The sequence below is a fragment of the Macaca nemestrina genome, chromosome 6 (genome assembly GCF_043159975.1).
Source record: "Macaca nemestrina isolate mMacNem1 chromosome 6, mMacNem.hap1, whole genome shotgun sequence".
Lineage (NCBI taxonomy): Eukaryota > Metazoa > Chordata > Mammalia > Primates > Cercopithecidae > Macaca > Macaca nemestrina.
Genome location: NC_092130.1, coordinates 173,639,535 through 173,660,627, shown reverse-complemented (window position 1 = coordinate 173,660,627; position 21,093 = coordinate 173,639,535). Strand labels below are relative to the sequence as shown.

The 21,093-nt window shown below is 40.7% G+C and overlaps 1 protein-coding gene and 1 long non-coding RNA gene across 2 annotated transcripts in view; one reads left to right on the top strand and one right to left on the bottom strand.

Annotated features, from left to right (window-relative positions):
* Positions 1 to 21,093, top strand: part of LOC105489474 (adenylate cyclase 2) — a 425,178-nt gene that overhangs the window by 288,468 nt on the left and 115,617 nt on the right. Inside the window, exons 5-9 of the mRNA XM_011754299.3 lie at positions 5,247 to 5,395; positions 10,290 to 10,401; positions 13,086 to 13,213; positions 19,628 to 19,786; positions 20,618 to 20,750. Of these exons, the coding sequence (XP_011752601.2) occupies positions 5,247 to 5,395; positions 10,290 to 10,401; positions 13,086 to 13,213; positions 19,628 to 19,786; positions 20,618 to 20,750 (681 nt within the window). The remainder of the gene's footprint in view (positions 1 to 5,246; positions 5,396 to 10,289; positions 10,402 to 13,085; positions 13,214 to 19,627; positions 19,787 to 20,617; positions 20,751 to 21,093) is intronic.
* Positions 20,745 to 21,093, bottom strand: part of LOC105489473 (uncharacterized) — a 41,203-nt gene continuing 40,854 nt past the window's right edge. Inside the window, exon 4 of the long non-coding RNA XR_011625153.1 lies at positions 20,745 to 21,091. This is a non-coding gene — a long non-coding RNA (uncharacterized lncRNA). The remainder of the gene's footprint in view (positions 21,092 to 21,093) is intronic.

Below are 21,093 nucleotides of genomic sequence, written 5' to 3'. Positions count from 1 at the left end.
GGAATCCCATCTTCTCCTACTTCAGAGCTATTTCTACTGCGACGCCTTCTACTCTCCATCCCATGTGAATATGATGACCAATTTTTTTTTTTAAAGTCAAAGAAAGATAAAGCAAGACCTTTCAAATAGTAAGAGTTTTAATTGATTGATGTGAAGCAAAAATTCTACTGAGGGACCTAAGAGAAAAAGCTAAATTTTGTAACGGGAAACAGCGGCAGTAGCAGTTGTTGGGAGAACAGGGAGGTGGAGGCTGAGGCGGGAGGAGGACCATTATTGTCTGAGACTTGGAGACGTGGAGCCTGCTGCAAGGGCAGATGTGTGACAGGAGCTGGGGGAGGTGCTATTGTCCTCTATTTCTGTCACCTGTTTTCTCAGGACAGCATAGGCAGCATTTCATGTTGATGGACAACTAGCTTTTTGATACTGCAGGACATTATGAAATGACTTCTGTTTCCTAAGTACGTGGATAACAGAGCCACAAGTGGCCTAATGGCTGCTTAGGGATCTGGTGTTTGTCCACTCTGTTAACTTCTTTCTTTTAGAAGGAGAAAAACTTATAACATCTTTTCTGTTTATCCCATTGATTTAGCATCCTGATGTAATTGAAATTGCATTTAAAATAAGAATTAAAAGAGAAAAACTTAAAGATTCATATGAAAGGAGTGTTTCATTGTTATCCTCCCTTCTGGAAAGTAAAACAGCTTTACCTATCTATTCCATGCATGGTTTATTGAAGGGACAGGGTATAATATGTTTTACTATATCTTTGCTCAGAATTTAAGTACAAATCTTCTTTGCTTCAATTGGATTTTCCTACCAATCGAAATAGTCTAAAAAAAGACGTAAAATATAGTTACAATCTCTGCCTTGCTTCATTAGTTTAGAAACACTTCAGAGCTCAGATTGTTCTGAACTTTGATCACTAGTACATTGAAATTTACTAAATTAACTCTGCATCTCTTTTATCAGACACAATTTAAAAGAACAAGTTCTAAGAAAAATATATTGTTAGTGAATAATAATTGGAGGTTTAACAAAGGGATGTGTTAAATGAAATCCCCAAATCAAGGGCAAGTTATTAATCAGATAACCTTTGAATATGCCAGAATTAGACAAATTCTCAGTAGTTGCATGAGCTTTACTAGAAAGAGAAAGTAATAACCAGTGTGCATCAGTCAGTTTAATTACAACTTAATTTTTCAAAAGTATCCCTAAGGAATTTCTCCAAAAAACTTGGGAAAATAATGTAGTTAAGTTATACCCAGTATATTAAGCACTTAAGTGTGTGTGTTCCTTTCAGAAAATTTGGCAGGGCACACATCTACGTTCGCAAAAAGCTAAAATATTAATGGAAGTATTAACATTGTCAGATTTTACAAATTGGATTGAAATTTATCATGTGTGCCATAATAGTGGGCTTTTCCTTCAGATCCGAACATTTTTAATGGGGAGAAAGACAAATTTAAAGGAAGGAGTCTTGCTTCACCACTTTTGAGCTCAGGCTTTTTTTGGCAACTCATTCAATTGCCCAGCACTGTGATCACCTAGAGGGCACGGGCACACTCAAAGCATGGACACTGAGCTGTCGCCAGGTCCAGTGCTATCTACCAGCCACCAGTGGTGCCAGCATTGAATGATGGGGGGAAGGCTTGAGCTCTTTTATTTGGCTGGTTGGCAGTTACCAGCATCTTCATTTCAGTCTAAATTCACATGGATTCTTGAACACTTCCAACAAAAGAAAAAAATTCTTGTTTTGTACAACATATGAAGTTTACTTTCTATATTTTTTAAACCACCTATTAAAAGTCAGTCATCCTTCTACATTTGGGTCTAAAATAAAGATTTTAACTTACATTTGGTTGTTAAATGAGGCTCTGGGTGTGGAAAAGGATTACTATATTTGATTCTCTTTTTTTGATCATAGAATCTGTATCTTTCAGGAAGGACCGGCTCTGTGTGATTTGGGGCTTAGCATAATCTTATTACAGAATATAGGAGGAGGAGAGATGATGCTTGGAAATATCTGTTAGGTTTACCACAAGCAGATCCTAAGACAAGGGTCTGGGTACAGTAACTTAGTTGGGAAGTGGTTCTCTTTAGCAGGGTGAGGGTGTGGGACCATGAGGTCAGCTCCCTCCAAAGAGGGAAGTCAGCTCGTCAAAGGGGCTGATGATGGAAGCAGGGCTCAGTCTTGCCTGGGATTCTCTGAGGGATGTACCGACCATGCTCAGATTTCCCACTGAGGGATGTTGATGCAAAAGCTGGAGTATTTATTCATCAGCTACCTCTTCATTAGCGGACACACAGGAAACCATACATTCAGGAAGGAACAATCTACAGTGACCCCCAAGCAAGGAAGAAGGGAAATGAGTAGGGTATTGACAGCCTCGGCTATAAGAAGCATAGCTAGAAACTCATGTAAACACTGGGAATGTCGACTGTTTTAAATTCAATGGAAGATGGTATTGAATCCACGTACACACAGGTTATCATCATAAGCTCTGCTAATGGAGAGTTATGTACACTGAGCGCCTGTGGCTTGGTGCATTTCATTTTGTCTCAGCCCTTGACTCATCACCCATCAGAAAGAGTACAAAATGGGTTTAAACCTAATCAAGCCAATCTTAAGACATCTCTGTAGATGCACAGATTCTACTGGAATTTCTGAATAGATAGCCTAGATCCAGACCCATAATTATTTATAGTCTACATGTTAATATTCCTTATCACTGCTCTAGAAATAACATTTGTTTTCAACATCTACGTGCTTTGATTATGACAGATTCAATGGGAAACCTCAAAGCCACATGCCTCCCTTCTCCTATCAGGGGCTCCTCTGTTCATGTCTGAGAATATGACCAGACAGGTCTCCTGATTTTTTTTTTTTTTTTTTTTTTTGAGACAGAGTCTCGCTCTGTTGCCCAGGCTGGAATGCAGTGGCACAATCTTGGCTCACTGCAACCTCTGCCTCCCAGATTCAAGCGATTCTCCTGCTTCAGCCTCTGGAGTAGCTGGGACTACAGGCGCCTGCCACCATGCCCAGCCAATTTTCAAAAACATTTTTAGTAGAGACAGGGTTTCACCATGTTGGCCAGGCTGGTCTCGAACTCCTGACCTCAGGTGATCTGCCCTCATCAGCCTCCCAAAGTGCTGGGACTACAGGCGTCAGTCACCATGACTGACCCAAGGTCTCTGATGTTTGTGGATAGAAATTTCACACTTTCCTCACCAGCTTTCCTCTATTGGTGTGAATACACTTTGGACATTATAATTCCTTTGTATGTAAAATTTTGGCCTCACTCCAATTATTCCATCTATTACTCAATAAACAGAAAGAATAGGAAGTGACCACCCACAGGGTGCCTCACTGTACTGTACGCTCAGGACCTGCAGAAATGGAATTCAGTGGGGGCAAAACTTGTTTGATTACCTTTGGAGTTTCCCAAAGGTCTAACAATTTCATGAGTCACAGAGGCCAAAGCATAGAGAAATTGAAGACAAGTGGCAAGTTTATGCATTTGGGGGATGAGTAGCCAAATGTGAGTAGATGACAGAGTAGTTCTTTATATCAAAATGATGAAAGCTAGCAATTGAAGTGCCATTAACTTAGAACAAACCCCCTGGTTTTTTCAAGTGGGCTCTGAGAAGAGAGTGGGATCAGGCCATGCCCTTTCAAAAGCGCTAATGGTAAATCAAAGAAGAATGTGACAGGGTCTCTGGTATCATATCATTCATAACCAAGGCTTCAACACACAGTGCACTTGCTGTCAGATGAGATTAGACAGACAGGGTGGTGTTTGGAAGAAGCTTAATGCCTGACTCTTGGGAAACAGAAGGGCAACCAAAGCAGAGAGTCTCTGCATCCTTCTTTAATTTACCATTAGTGCTTTTCAAAGGGCATGGCATTTATTGGTCAAAGATGGATACTTTCTGAATAAGTGAATAAGTGAATGAATGAATGAACAAATGATCAATGCTCAGTTATGCCAGTACATGGAGAAACTACCTACTATACACTGAGGTTCCCCCATGGGTACATACTGTGTCTTCTGTTGCCTTTGCACTTGTCTTTCCTTGGAGGGATGAGCCGGGGGCAGGATTATCCCATCTGCATCAGAATGCACTCCTGGCCCACCCTCAGCTCTCTCAGGGGAATTTTCCAACAGCCACCCAAGCGATGTGCACTAGGAGTGGACAAAGAGATTGACACCTGGCCCTGTGAACCTGAAAGCAAATCCAAGCTTCCCCTCCTCCCCTAATCCCTCATCAGCTTGCCAAAAAAAGAAAAAGAGAAAGAGAGACGATGTGATAGATAAAGATGTCATAGATAAAGTGTTTCATTGAACAAATATTTGTTTATCAACTTGAATATCAGTTGCCAAACTCTACAATAGCTAAAGAATATGGTGCTTTCTAAAATGGATTAACATTAAAATACTCCAGGATGGATGTACGTCCTGAAGATTCCCCTTCTGTTAGACTTTTCCTCCAAAAACTATTGTGTATTTTCACTGAGGAGAATGAGAAAATGCCACTCTAACTAAAATAAGTTTATGTTAAAATGAGTACAGTATTGTTTACTAATATTTACTGTTTTCTGAACTTACTGAATATAAAGACCAAAAATACTCAAAAAGCTCATATGTTATCATTTCCTGGTGTTCCACCTGTAGTTTCTTATGGATGACATTTTACAGAAGCTAACACTTCTGACTCCATTTTTATAATAGCTTAGAATTACTAAAGAGGATTGGGTGCTTATCATAGAGGAAATGAAATCTTTGAAAGTATTTATCTTATTTAAGAAATGCACAATAGGTGGACTATCAGCTGTCTTTCTTAAGTGCAATAAAGCTAGCATTTTAGCTCAGAAATGAACAAGCAGGCGAAAATGAGTGTTTTCTATCTTAGACTGACCAGTGGTTTCTGAAATTTTAATATTGTTTCTGCTTTGCTACTTTAAAATCAAAATAGATTTTAAAATCTCTGGGGAAACAACTTTGCTTTCCTTTATTCTTCATGCTGAAGAACACACACTTAGAATTCAATAAATAATATAATAATACACTCTGACCTTAGAAAATCTCTTTTTATTCCCAATATATATTTCTAGAATCTGTATTTTAGCTTCTGGGAAAGAATTCCCAAATTGGCCTTCCTACAAATCAGTGAGGATCTCCAGTGTCATTTGGTCATCCCTCGCATTGTCTGAGAGACATTTGTTCCTCCTTCCTCACCTTGTCCAGGAGCGGCTTCTGCTCTCCCTGCTGCCGGCCCACATCGCCATGGAGATGAAAGCGGAGATCATCCAGAGGTTGCAGGGCCCCAAGGCAGGCCAGATGGAGAACACAAATAACTTCCACAACCTGTACGTGAAGCGGCATACCAACGTGAGGTACGACGCCGTGCTTACTCCTTGGCTGGTCTGGGAGCCTGTTTGCCTGATTGGAGACATTTTGCCTGGGATCTCACGTCTCATATCGCTGTCTCTCCTTTGTGACAGTGGATCCTTTACAGGGGAAATAATCACCCAAATTCTGCCACCCCACTCACCTGTTGCTGCCTCTCGGGGCCTTCACATTAAGATGAGAAAATAGGATGCTGTTTGCTGTATTGGATTGAGTTGTCCTTCACAGCCCTGGCTTCTGTGGCCAAGCAGCCGTCACAGAAAGGAGTGAGGGGGACAGCGGGGTCTTCATTCTGGAAACCCTGTGGTCAGATTGCAGTAAGATTGGAGGGAGAGTCTGTGGGATCTCCAGGCACAAAGACTGAGTCCTCCAAATAGACTTTGCAGGAGCAGGGCCTCTGTGAAGACAGCACATCCCAGGGAAACTGAGTGTTCTTCTCTCCATCAGCATGAGGAGTTTCTCAGATCTGGAAAACCAGTGACCAGTGTCACAGAACAATGATGTGCACCTTAGTTAATTTACTGTGAAAGTTACTGCTTTTCTGAGACTGGTATACTCATATCTACTTCCCAGGAGTCATTCTGGGAATTACAGTGCCTAGGAAACTAACATGTTATCTTCATGGGATTATAGTAGGGAAGGAGACTGGTGTGAGGCTTCTGTTTCCCACGAGCTCTAGAGAGGAATTGTGAGGAGGCCTCACTTGAGGCTGGAGAGGATCGTCCCTCCCATTTCTCTCCTGCCCCTGTCTCCGAGCCACAGCAGAGCGAGGCTCACCCAGACTATCTTGATTTCTGTGTCCCTCCCATTCCCAGTACTACTTCTTTTGGGGGTTTGTTCTTTCATCCACTCAGTGTGTTAATGCACTACTTTGCATTCTAGCTGTGTGTATTTGTCCATTCTTGCACTGCTATAAAAAACTACCTGAGACTGGGTAACTTATAAAGAAAAGAGGTTTAATTGACTCACAGTTCTGCAAGCTGTACAGGAAGCATGGCTGGGGAGGCCTCGGGAAACTTATAATCACGGCAGAAGGTGAAGGGGAAGCAGGCATATCTTATGTGTCCGGAGAAGGAGAAAGAGAGGGAAGGGGAAGGTGCCGCACACTTTTAAACAACCAGAACTCGTGAGAACTCACTCGCTATCACGAGAACAGCAAGGGGGAAATCTACCCCTCTGGCCGAGTTGCCTCCCAGGCCCCTCGTCCAACACTGGGGATTACAACTCGACATGAGATTCGGGTGGGGACACAAATCCGAACCATATCACTGAGTTATCACCATAAGTAACCTGTGCATGTATCTGACCTCATTTGTTATGTTTTGATGGTCTTAGTTTAGTCGTTAGAGTTTTTAGAAGAGCCAGGCTGCTTCAAGTCTACGTTTTTTGAAGCTTGTTAATAAGAAATAAATTTAGCTGTTACTTAAAGACATTGTTAGGACAAATCTCATTTGACACCAGATTTTAGAAAAGCTATATAATACCCAAGCATACACAGATGTCAGTGTGATACAGGAAACTCATATCAGGAAGGAGGTAACAGAAACACATTTGTGTATGAATGGGAACTAAGGAAGCATGACTGGATGGATACATGATAGCAAAAACTAAATACATTCAAAGAAAGTTCACACATGTTAAGGAAAATTATTTAAAATACTGGCTTGCCTTCAGGTTTGTGAGCATTTTGCCTATACAATTACAGAAGAAACATTTAGTTATCTAAGTGTATTATGCTATTAATGGCTCTTTCTAGCCTTAATGTCTGAAATTAGCAATGCCCCTCCCATCTTGGGAAATATTTTTAAGTCACTTTTTGACCACTCAAGTATACCTGACACCTTGGCCTTGTCCTCCCACTTAAAGAATTTTCTCATCTTTTTGTCTCATGACATTGCATTCCCTTAGTTTTCTTCTGACAGTCTGTTTTGTTCTTTTCTTTTCCCTAAATTAAGTCTGTCCTGTAAATGAGAATATGTTGGGGGCTCTCTCGTACCTCCTCTCTGTTTCTCTCCAGTCCTCTTCCAGGACTTTAATTCCCACCTAAATGATGCTTATACACAGGCCTCAACCTTCCATACTCATCTACTTAATGTGTATCTAAGACACCACCATCAAGCACAGCACAACCAAAGTTGGACTAGTCATCTTCCCCTACACACTTGTTTTGATTTGCACAAACCTAGATTTCTGAACTCTGTCGCTCAGCCAGATATAGGATCTTCATTTTCAATGCTTCCCTCTCCCAGACAACCCCTGCTACAACATCAAATTAGTGACAAATCAAGTTCATTCTTCCTGTCTCCCACGTCTGTCCACTTCTATTTCACCACATTATAGACCTTCAGTGGGGCTCCCCAGGATTCCAAGGATAGAGTTCTAACTGACCTGCCTGCATCCAGGTTGCCACAGCAGGAGTGATCTTTCTAAAGTGGCAATATGGTCAGGCTCTAGGTGGGGTTTTCTTCCTCTATGGTCCCATAAGTGCACTGTACTTTCTCTACCATAATCCTTTGCAGCTTTGTACCTTGCATCACAGTTGGCTGCTTTTTTTTTTTTTTTTTTTTTTGAGATGGAGTCTCACTCTGTCACGTAGGCTGGAGTGCAATGGTGCAATCTTGGCTCACTGCAACCTCTGCCTCCCGGGTTCAAGCAATTCTCCTGTCTCAGCCTCATAAGTAGCTGGGATTGCAGGCACCTGCCACCGTGCCCAGCTAATTTTTAAGTATTTTTTAGTAGAGACGGGGTTTCGCCATGTTGGCCAGGCTGGTTTCGAACTCCTGACCTCAGGTGATCCACCCGCCTTGGCCTACCAAAGGGCTAGGAATACAGGCATGAGCCACCATACCTGGCCACCTGCTTACCTTTTTAATCCCTTTGCTGCAAAATAACCTCTGGACCAGCTTAAGCTATCTGCAGGTAGCCTGTGTCAGAGCTGCTTTGTTCACTGTAAGTTTTGAGCACAAGAAGCACTGGAGATGATGTGAAAAATAAGTAAGTGGAGTCAACTGCCCATCCACACGTGCTACGTCCTGATACTGCTTTGAATCAGGGACTCTTTCTCTGAGCGAGCATGGTTCATCCTTCCTCTTGCACAATGGCTCAGCACTTGTGATAGCTGCCACTGTAAGTCAGCATGGAAGAAATAGGGATGATTTCTCAGGGATCATCTGAACAGAATGGAGAGTAAAGCTGCCCTCAAAACCCTGATTTTCCTGTAACCATCAGAGCTCTCCCATAGGTCGTGTCCATCAGCAGAGGAGCAAGTATTTCCTCTAAGGTGCAGCCACACATCCTGGACTTAGCAGAAGGAGCAGAGTATGGCCAACAGCAGAGTCTTGCCCTGGTCTGGCTGAGACCCTGCTGACTGGCGCCCTTGTTTGTACTTTTTTTTTTTTTTTGTAAAATATGCATAGCATAACATTTACAATTGCAATCGTTTTTAAGTGTACAGTTCAGTTGGATCACGGACACTTACGCTGTTCTACAGCCATCAATATTATCCATCTCCAGAACTTTTTCTTCATCCCAGACTAAAGCTCCGAACCCATTAAACAACAACTCCACACCTCCCCCTCCCCCAAGTCCCGGTCAACCAGCATTCGAATTTCTGTCTCTATGGTTTGACTATCCTGTGTGCCTCATATATGTAGAATCATACAGTATCTGTTCTTTGCACGTGGCTTATTTTACTTAGCATAAGGTTTTCAGGAGTTTCAGCACATGTCAGAACTTCATTTCTTTTAAAGGCTGCCTGACATTCCATTGTATGGATAGATCACATTTTGTTTATTCATCCATCTGTCCATGGACATTTGGTTTGCTTGCATCTTTCGGCTATTGTGAATACTACAGCTATGAACATTCATGTACAAATATCTATTCAAGTTCCTGATTTCAGATCTTTGGATATATACCCAGAAGTGGCACTGCTGAATCATATGGTATTTTGTTTAAGTTTTTTGAGGACCAACCATATTGTTTTTCAGAGTGGCTGCATCATTTTACGTGCCTACCAGCAATGCACGTGTACTCCAGTTTCTCCAGGTTCTCATCCACAACCATTATTTGTATGTTTTATAAGAGCCATCCTAATGGCTGTGAAATAGTAGTTGTTTTTGTTCCATGGGACATCTTAAGTCATACATATTCACTTTGTGAATCTCAAACCACCTACAGAAATTTAGGCTTCTTTATAAGACCTTGATACAAATCAGAAACGTGTTATTGTGTGTGTAGGAAAAGTTGCAGTGTGCACACAGGTGCTGTGTTTTCCTATTTTAAACACATAAAAGCTCTAAGGAATCTCACACTCGCCTTCCCTAGTGTGTACATCCCATGAAGGGAGCTGTTCTGTCATTTCCTAAGAGTGACCTTCCCGGCCTCCTCGCTGTCCAATCCGCCCCTGCTCTTCTCTCTCATAACAGTCTCGTTTTCCTTTGTAACCCTTTTTATGATTTGTAATTGGACATTTGTTGATGTCCACATGTGTTCAATACATCGTCCCAGCTAAATTCTGAACATCAGGAAGATATTCCATGTCTGCTTCATCCTGGCAGATAGGAGGGATTCCAGAATCATTTAATGAATCTTTTGTAAAAAGAGGATTATTTTTCCAGTTTCTACTTTGACTCAATATAAACAGAATTTTTTAAAATTATTTTGCTGCTTCACTCCCCATCTTAACCACAAAAGTTTAACCTCAAAAATGTTAATTAACAAGTTTCAAAAAATGTTTATATATTCTTAATTCAAAAAATGACATCTTACTCATGAAAATATAAACAAAATTACATGATTTTAATGGCAAAATTATTATTACTTTCTTAAAAAATGGATAAACTGGAAAACTCTGTCTCCCCACCTCCTTTCTTCCCACAGCATCTTATACGCTGACATTGTTGGCTTTACCCGGCTGGCAAGTGACTGCTCCCCAGGAGAACTAGTTCACATGCTGAATGAGCTCTTCGGAAAGTTTGATCAAATTGCAAAGGTGAGTGTTATGGATTCTCTTGCTCTCTGAAGATTTCTAAACTCTTGGTTTCATTTTTCTTCATCCACCTATCAATAGTTTACTTTTTCATAAAAGCATCCTTTAGGAAGGTTGTTTGTAAAAGTTGGATTTCTTTGCTATTGGTCTTTCATGAGCCTCAAACCTGTCTCAGGGATGAGAAACAGCATGGCATATCATTATCACGTTTTTATCTATTTTAAAACCTCCCCCTATGTATAATTCAGCACACATATAATAAATACATTCCAGGCAGCGAGATTCCGTTTGCAAATCCCTCTGCATGGTACTATTTTAAGGTGCTCTTTGAGGCATTTCCATGTCAAGGATCTGGTAGGATCATTTCCACTCCTCTAGTTGCCAACATTCTCTATTCCTATTGTTAAGCAGGACCCTGGAAGAAACCCTGAAATAGAATGGGTATCTTCCATGCAAAGCCTTCCCTTACTCTTGTCTCATTTTTATCCTTTGATTCTTGTGCCACTTAAACAGAAATGGAAGTTCAGGGTCTTCCATTTGTATGCTCTTTCATAGACAATTTCACAGATAGGAGTTGACGTGAAACCATCTGAAACCACACTAGACCCTACTATTTATTAGAACTGTCACAGTTGCCGGTGGCCATATCGATGGCAAAAAGTTTCTTCCTGCAAGCCCTGTACTTCTCATTAAATGTTTCTGGTCAATTCTCTCTTTGAATTGTTCCTGACAACAACAAAAATGCTTCATTATGCCTACTAATATCAGTTATTTATCTATGGAAGAATTGGTCCTAAATTTAGTTCACTGTGTGATTTAGATCACTTTTCAACAAGACGGAACATTCCAGCCAAGTCTCTTAGGAAGAAATCTGGCTTGCAGATGTTAGTATGATTATTCTTGCGCCCAACCCCCCAAGGTTTTTGCCTCCTGTAGTTCCGCTGACCATGACACAGCTCTCACTGGAGATTGTAAAAAATCAGCTAAAGCACAGCTCTGCTTCCTTCCTTTACCAAGCCAAAGGAAGGGGGTGAGTTTTATGGGTGTTCATTTATAGGAAAAGAAAGGTTTGAAACTTACATGATGTCTTAAAAGTTTGAATTAATAAAAGGTCATTTTTGTTGGACTACCTATTCGTGTTAGGAAGAAACATTTCTATCTTGGCTGGGAACAGCATAACTCCAATGTTCAGATGACATTCTCTCCTCTACGTACCTGTCTCGGTGTACAGGTTTCCTTCTTAGAGGATAAGGGCCCACCTAACTCCAGTTCTACCTCCTCTTAACTAATTAAATCTGCAACAACCCTATTGCCAAACAAGTTCACATTCACAGGTATCAGGACTGACTTTAACATGTGAGTTTGGAAGGACACAATTCATTACCCATAACAGAGGTACTCGGCATGACTTCCTGTAGTCAATGGAACAAAGGAGTGTACAGCCTTGGCTTTATCCATCATTGGTCAGAGGGGCAGTGTGCCTTCATCATGAGTTCATGGCTCACTGTTCAATAACGGGGGGTTCTTGTCAGCAAACCAATACACAGTGCATTGAGTACTGTGTAAAGCACATAACCTTACACTAAGGAACTCGAAATCATTGCCACTCACTGTAACTTTCATGATTTTTAGTCTCAGAATATCTGTTTAGGAAGTATGGGAGGGAAGCTTGATTAACATGTAATTGTTTGCCTTTTTCTTGTTTATGATATTGTCATCAGGAATTACTACGCACATCATCTGTAGTTCTATAGATACGTATGAAAGTACATCCTGGCTTGTGCACTATCAGACAGGGAAAGAAATATGCAAAATATTCAGCAAAACTAACACACGTTTGAGAAGAAGATGTGTTCACTTGATTATTTCAAATGTGTTCAGTTTATACAGAAGCCTGTGTTCGTGTTAGAGAAAAAAAAAAAAATGCCCGCATTTGGTACATCTTTTTTGTTTTTAGTTTTCTTTTATTTTACTGAAGAGTCTGTAAGCTGCATCAAAGGGTTAGAAACAAATAGAGGATCAACATGTATGAATGCAGTTAATCTAAATATTAAAATATAAACACAAAACTTAGCCCAGAAAAATAATGAGGTAGTCAAATTTTACATTAAAACAGTTGAGCCTAAGATGAGAATTAACTTTTAAATTACTTGGCAGTGTTTTGAATGGTAGCTTATTAGGTGTGGTGATGTCTATCAGATGGGACATATCTGCAGGTAAGAATCTGCTTTAGATTTAAAATAAATGAAAGAAACCATAAGCACAGTAGGGAAGGACATGAGATTCTAATTCACACTGAGTGCTTGTCATCATTTTCTACTCTGAAAGACTCAGCTGTGCATTGAATGTTTTATTTCACCATAAATGTTTGGAGCTGCTCAGACTAAAGAGATTGGCCCCATCACCATCCTTCTCTGCTTCTATGGAGTATAAATCATTCCAGAACATTCTCCCTTCTTTCCCATTTTTTTCCCCTTTTCTTTATTTATTCCACTTTGGAAATCGGCACGTAGAGGAGGGCAGCTCATTCTGGTTGGGTAATGAAGGGAAGCCCAACTGGTTCTCATTGCTCTCTCCAGACGCCCCTGGAATGGTGTGAGCAGAGCTGGCGCTTGATGATATTACATAAATCTAGATCATTTTGCAAGTGGTTAATGCAACTGAAATTCTGTAATTTATTCTTCCAGGAGAATGAATGCATGAGAATTAAAATTTTAGGAGACTGCTACTACTGTGTATCTGGACTCCCTATATCTCTCCCTAACCATGCCAAGAACTGTGTGAAAATGGGACTGGACATGTGTGAAGCCATAAAGTAAGTGGACTGCTTAGTAAGCATTTTTTTATATGCTTTAAGTTCCGGGGTACATGTGTACAACCCGCTGGTTTGTTACATAGGTATACATGTGCTGTGTTGGTTTGCTGCATCCATCAACTCGTCATTTACATTAGGTATTTCTCCTAATGCTATCCCTCCCCAACCCCCTCCCTGACGGGCCCTTGTGTGTGATATTCCGCTCCCTGTGTCCATGTGTTCTCGTCGTTCAGCTCCCACTTATGAGTGAGAACATGCGGTGTTTGGTTTTCTGTTCCTGTGTTAGTTTCCTGAGAATGATGGTTTCCAGTTTCATCCATGTCCCTGCAAAGGACATGAACTCATCCTTTTTTATAGCTGCATAGTATTCCATGGTGTATATGTGCCACATTTTCTTTATCCAGTCTATCATTTATGGATATTTGGGTTGGTTCCAAGACTTTGCTATTGTGAACAGTGCTGCAGTAAACATACGTGTGCATGTGTCTTTATAGTAAAATGATTTATAATCCTTTGCGTATATACCCAGTAATGGGATGGCTGGGTCAAATGGTATTTCTAGTTCTAGATCCTTGAGGAATCGCCACACTATCTTTCACAATGGTTGAACTAATTTACACTCCCACCAACAATGTAAAAGCATTCCAATTTCTCCACATCCTCTCCAGCGTCTGTTGTTTCCTGAGTCAGGAAACAATAGTAAGCATTTTTTTTTAACTGTCTAACAATTTGGGGTTGTAAGTCTCACCCATGACTATTTCTATTGTTCTGCCTACTGGCATTAAATACATTATTGTGCATTTAAATATAATTGTGCAGAAACCCATTTGTTGGGATGTGAGTAACACAATGGAAAGTAAGACTTCATTAAGTGTTTAGTATTATTTTTGTTTGTTGGTTTGCTTTTGAGATAAGGTCATAGTCTGTCACCCAGGCTGGAGTGCAGTGACCAGATCACAGCTCACTACAGCCTCTACCTCCTGACCCCAAAGCAATCCTCCCACCTCAGCTTCCCAAGTAGCTGAGACCACAGACAAGCACCACCACATCCAGCTAATTTTTGTAATTTTTGTAGAGACGGGGCTGTCCCTGTGTTGCCCAGGCTGGTCTTGAACTCCTAGGCTCAGGCGATCTGCTTGCCGTGGCCTCCCAAATTGCTGGCATGATAGGTATGCGCTGCCTGAGCCAGCCTAGTATTGTTACTATGAGCCTTAGATTACAGTGAAACTGAGTTGGAAATCTATAGGAAGGGACGGTTTTGTTTGTTTCAAAGGTGATTTTTAAAAGAAATTTTGAATGTCTTCTTTGATCTTAAGGTAAAAGTGTGCACATGTTATCATCTTTCCAATTTCTGACAAATTCTGTGACTTCACACACGTCGTAAGGGAAGAGGTAGTTTTTACAACCAGACTGCAGTTAATATAAAAAAAAAAATACAAAAATATTTTCGTCAAGTCAAAAATGCTCAGCTCAGCCGGGCGCGTTGGCTCAAGCCTGTAATCCCAGCACTTTGGGAGGCCGAGACGGGCGGATCACGAGGTCAGGAGATCGAGACCATCCTGGCTAACACGGTGAAACCCCATCTCTACTAAAAAATAAAAAAAAAAACCCTAGCCGGGCGAGGTGGCGGGCGCCTGTAGTCCCGGCTACTCGGGAGGCTGAGGCAGGAGAATGGCAGGAACCCGGGAGGTGGAGCTTGCAGTGAGCTGAGATCCGGCCACAGCACTCCAGCCTGGGTGACAGAGCGAGACTCCGTCTCAAAAAAAAAATGCTCAGCTCTGTGAATTTAATTTTAATTTGTATTTGTAACATATGTTTTCTGCATTGCATCTATAATGTTTTTCACTGTGATTCCAGAGAAGATTTGCTTACATAGAATAATGATATCATTACTATTGACTGCTACAAGGTAAAAATATAAGGTAAAAAGGTAATTTTTATTACCAGCATCACAGTTTTATTAGCAGTACCTTCTTTAGTAATGCCCTTTGTAGAAGCCAGAACATTCTTGTAAATAATAAAGCCTTTTTTTTTTTTGCTGACTGCATGATTGGAATATTGTACTTCATTGGGTTTTTCATTGTCCATTTTGGTCAAATGATTTGACCTTGTCCTCCACTTTTTAAAAAAAAATCTGAACAGAGTTGGAATTACAAGCTTGATGTTCTTCTTCTATGTCTCACGATTAAAGTAGAAAGGGCTTTATGTGAGAATACATCAAGTCCTGTTGTCACTGTGTTGATCATATGCTGAAGCGACTAAAATATTAACAGGTGACTTCCACAGCCCAGTCCTGGGAAGATTAATGCCCCCACCCCACGCCATCTCCCTACCGCACCCACCACATATACACACACACGCACACACACAGCCTCAGCCAATGAAATGGAGAGACCCACATGTTCCATATTCACTAGCTCTGTAGCAAACTCCTGCATGCTTCTGTCGGACCAATCAGAAATGGGAGGGAAATGAAGTCGATGGGAGAGTTGAGATGCAAAGAGTAGTTAGTGTGAACTCAGTTTCCTATACAAAATGCGTAGTGTGAGAAATAACCATAATTGCTTCTTCCCATAAGTAATCATATGTACTCTCTGATACATGAAAAATAGCTTTTAGCTTTTTTCCAAAAGTAAGTAACTACTTATAATTCTATGGACCTAGATATAAGTGAATCCAATCAGTGGAACTATTGGATTTAAAAAAATATTAATTTTTTTCAAATTTGTAGCCTGTCGCTGGTGACAACCACATGAGGTGAAATGAGTAATATTGGAGGGAAGTATTTTTTTTATTTCCTTTTCAAGTAGTTGTGGAAAAGAGTCTTATGAAGGGCAAAATTATGTGCATCAGTAACACACTGGATTAAAGAATCCACCTATTTACAAAGCCTTGGTTCTGCTTTTGAATGAAGTTTCCAATTCCATAATGTTTCAGTTATTCCAATGTCTTGAAGATCTTTTAGAAGAAAGAATCCTTACATTACATGCACTGGCATGTCACCAGTTCATTAGAAATACTATTACATTTTTTACTGTGATAAAATATGTATACCATAAATCTTACCCTTTGAATCATTTTTATGTGTATATAAAAATGTACGATGAGACATAAAAATGTACAATTGTGCAGTGATGTTGAGTAAATTCAAAGTGTTGTGTAACCATCACCACTGTCAACTTCCAGAACCTTTTCATCACCCCAGAGAGAAACTCCGTACCCATTAAGCAGTAACTCCCAATTACCCCTTTCCCAGCTCCTGGCCATCCCTATTCTACTTTCTGTCTCTATGATTTTTACTATTCTGGATATTTCATGTAAATGGAATCATATAATATCTTTCGTTCTGTGTTTGGCTTCTGTCACTCGGCCTAGTGTTGTTAAGGTTCATTTTTGTGGTGACATGTGTCAGCACCTTTTGATGCTTTGGATGACAGCATAATATTCCCCTGTAGGTATATACCACATTTTATTTATTTTTTGATCATTGATGCATCAGTAATACCTTATGTCTGCAGAATCTCAGTAATGTCAACAGGTTTGAGGGACCTCTCCCAATTCTTGCTAATCCCTCAACTCAATCCTCAAGTCAGGCAATGGCTTTGTGTCCCTATTACCTGCCACTTGAGGAACAAGGAATTCCACATTATTCCTCTGTTTGCTTCATGTATTGTAGACAAGGTGATCAATAATATGGTTATTTTGGACTGGGCATGGTGGCTCATGCCTGTAATCCCAGCACTTTGGGAGGCTGAGGTGGACCGATCACCTGAGGTCAGGAGCTTGAGACCAGCCTGGCCAACGTAGTGAAACCCTATTTCTACAAAAATATAAAAATTAGCCATGCATGGTGGCACACGCCTGTAATGTTAGCTACTCAGGAGGCTAAAGTAGGAGAATCACTTGAACCCAGGAGATGGAGGTTGCAGTGAGCCGAGATCACACCACTGTCCACTGCACTCCAGCCTGGGCGACAGAGCAAGATTCTGTCTTTAAAAAAAAAAAAAAAAAGTTTATTTTGTTACACCCCTATGAAAGTGCAGCAACAGAGAGGGCATCTCAGCAAGTTCCAGGAATTGTTTGTCCACTTTCATCCTCTCTCCCACGTAAGGACGCGTATTTCCATTCCCATTCATTGAGGCATGAGGTGGGATGGGTACCAGACAGGAACTGTCAGTTTTTAAGCTAGTGAGGGGAATGTGCACAGCTGGCACTTGGGTTTTTGCCAGATGGTCTCAGTGTCATAGGAACCAGCAGCATGAGTCCCAGACGGCTGCCCGCTCTTCCCTCTGTGTTCACACCTCCACACTTAGCAGCACCTCATTCCCTGCGAGCCCAGGCACTGCTACAGAGGCACTTCAGCTGCAGTTTTGGAACATCTCCAATGCTTAGAAACATTTCTTTTTTCTGTCATGAACATGTAAATTATTTTTAATAAAGTAATATTAAGGACCTTGATTTTATAAGGGATTAAGCCTTCTCTTAAACTGTACTGTTTGCCTACTACTGTTGCAAGCTTTAAGCAATGATTTCAACATTTTTCTATAGCTCGTAAGTTGCATATACATGCAACAAAACATGTGGCGAGTTGATCCATTTGAACCCATGGTCAACTCATTTAAAAAAAAAAAACATGGAGACAGTTTTAATGTTTTAACCAGTCAGCTCATTAAGGAGTTCAGCTCTATCAAATGGACAATCTGAGACTCCTTTTTCCTCCGTTTTTATCCTTCCTTGGCTCTCTGCTGGCCTATTTTGGTAAACAGAAATGCCACGTGGTTGGAAATGTCCTCTCAACAACATAAAATGTTAAGAACAATTATGGGTTCTCTAACAAATTTTTCAGGATCATCATTGCTCAAAGACAGAAGCACAGTACATTTTTCAAAAATGACCTTGGTCCATTATTAATCTTGTATGAAGTGGTTGCACTGGGCCTTGAACCCTTTGAGAGGGAAACAATCCACTTGGAGGACATTGTGTCCACCCACGCTGAATTTCTGCTGAGGGCAGAGATGGAGACAGACAGGAAGTGCTAATTGCCCTTAGGGCAGTTAGAGGACAGAGGCAGCAGGGCTGCCTAGACCAACCTAGAGGGGAGAGAATAGAAAGCCTTTCTGAATGGGGCTGTGCCTGAGCCCGGAAGAACAATGCCAGCTGACCACATGACACCAAAGGGAGGCTTGGGGGCATGGAGAGCAGGAAGAGGAGTCATTATAAGCAAAGTCTGGAGGTGAGGACGCCCTGGTGCTCACACAACCGCAGCCTGCAGATGCAGGGCAAAGGCGTGGGGGTGGGTGTCCTTGTCCTGTTGATGCTCTGGCTGGTTTTGTGGGGCAGGAAGGAAAGGTTTGGATGACTTGCATAGAGCCAAATGGGTAGCTGGGTTTTTTTGCAGAAACAAGAAAGGAAGACAGTGAGGGAAAAAAAGGAAAGGAAACAGGAAGGAAAATATCTTTCTGTATTCTTTTTTCAGAATGCGATTTATTTTGACATCGTGGGTCCATTTCGTTTGATCATTTTTAGCATGCTAAAATGGTATCATTATATCATTTAAGTATGACATACATGCCTATGCCATTTTGAGATGTTAATGATTCATTTCACTACGATTCACAAGTGGTAGTGTCTTTCTTTGATTGTGCTGCGGTCGGCATCGTTGCTTCCCTCCACATCGCCTCTTGGGGTAATTCTTGCGATGTAATTAGGAATATCTTCCTGTATACTTCTTTTGCAATACTACTTTAATGTATTCACCTAGCAAGAATAAATAAGCATGGCCAAGCATTTCCATTTTTTCTTCATTGAAGTTCATTACTTTTTTCCATTAATGAGTTGGTGATAGGGTCCTAAAAAGTATTTTTTCTCTTTTTGTTAAAGAATGTGCACAACTGAAAAGGCTTAATGTCATGATTATTTTGCTAAAAATTCTTATTTAAGCTAAAGTCATTATTAAGCTCACAGATGAGCTATATTGTTCTCTTATTAGCAGAAGATATTCATTGGTGAGGTACATTGTGCTAAGCACTAAAATTGCAAACCCTGTTTAAGACTGTTTCTGACATTACAAGGCAATGTCACCTGATTCAAGTATGAAAATGCAGACAAGTGCCAGCACATGGTAGTTGCTTGATACATATTCACTGCAGAAGTAAAAGTTATAGCCAAAATGTTTTGTCATCACTATAGTCTGGCCTAATCTGGCTTTAATGGCAAGAACATTGGTCTAATCTGAAATGATTGGAAGGAAAAACCCTTCTTAGCTCAAAGGAGTGATCTCCTGCCTTAGGAAGGTTCATGGCCATTTCCAACAGTCTGAAAAATTCTGAATAATAAAACAGTGGGAAAATTGGCCAAGAGTTAAAGGAAACACTGGATGTTACTTGATCATGATCTCACTTCCCTTCTCTTTAGGAAAGTGAGGGATGCTACTGGAGTTGATATCAACATGCGTGTGGGCGTGCATTCTGGGAACGTCCTGTGCGGCGTGATTGGTCTGCAGAAGTGGCAGTATGATGTGTGGTCACATGACGTGACCTTGGCCAACCACATGGAAGCTGGAGGGGTCCCTGGGTAAGGCCAAGCATTGGATTTCTTTCTTCAAGCAGACAGCACTATTAGGAATGACAGATTATTGGCCTAATGACGGAGTGCTCAGTTTTTGATCACTTCTGTTGCCTCTGCTGGTATCATGTTACTCATGCCCAACAGCCTCTTATATTAAGCAGATAAAGACGAGCTCTCAAGTCCCTACACCATGACCCCTATTGTCCATAGTTCAAAGACTGTGAATATCAGACAGTAAATTACAAACTTTTACTTATTTGCAAATGTATGACTAGAGACCTGATTTAAAGATGTTTTACAATACAGTCCAGATATGGCATCTGTCCAGAACTGTTGACCTTTAAAACCATTATATTAAAATAAGTGACTACAGCATCCTCTGAGCAGAATAACATATTTCAGTCAAGAGAATCCTTATCAAGGGCTATAGTTGAGAGAAGCACAAGAGAAAGCACTGAGAAAGAAAATCTACACTATTATACAGATTAGCATGCTTCTAAAATGCCCATGACATACATTTCAAAAGGTATTCTCCAAAAGATACGAGACAATAAAGTTGTATTTGCTGTAATTCACCACACCCAACATGCAGGTTTCTGTGAATGCAGAGAAACTCCAAAACTAGTAGTGCACGACCTCCAAGAGCATCTTTCCAAAGCAGTGGTCAATAGAATATAAAAGTTTATATTAAAGTTAATTGCAGTCAGTGCTCCCAAGAACATGTAGACTTTCCTTCATTTGGTGGATACATTATTTCAGAAATCATGAGCAAATAGAACAACTTTCTTCACACTTATCCTTTTGTGTCTTGACTGTGATTTTAAAATGCAATTTCAGACGTGTTCACATTTCTTCCGTCACCCTGGAGCACTTGAATGGCGCTTACAAAGTGGAGGAGGGAGATGGTGACATTAGGGACCCATATTTAAAGCAGCACCTGGTGAAAACCTACTTTGTAATCAACCCCAAGGTCAGTACTGTTGTAAAGAGTCTATGATGAAAAGGGAAAAGGAGCAAATTATAGATATTCATAAGTGTTTTTAGTCAATATCCAATATAAGTTTTTGCTACTCTTTGTCCCCAAAATGATTTTAAATGCATATGGTGGTTTAATTGTTAAAAATGGAAGCTGTTTTGTAATCATGAATTCAGATATTTATTAAATGAGCAGTTGAAATGCATTGCTTGTCCGCAGAATGAGGGTGTTGATGCAGGTTGCTGGTTCAGGCTGTCATGTGTGTTAGTCGGTGGATAACACACCTTGGTGGATGCTGCATCTGCAAGCCTCTCAGTGGGCACAGCTGTTGATACCT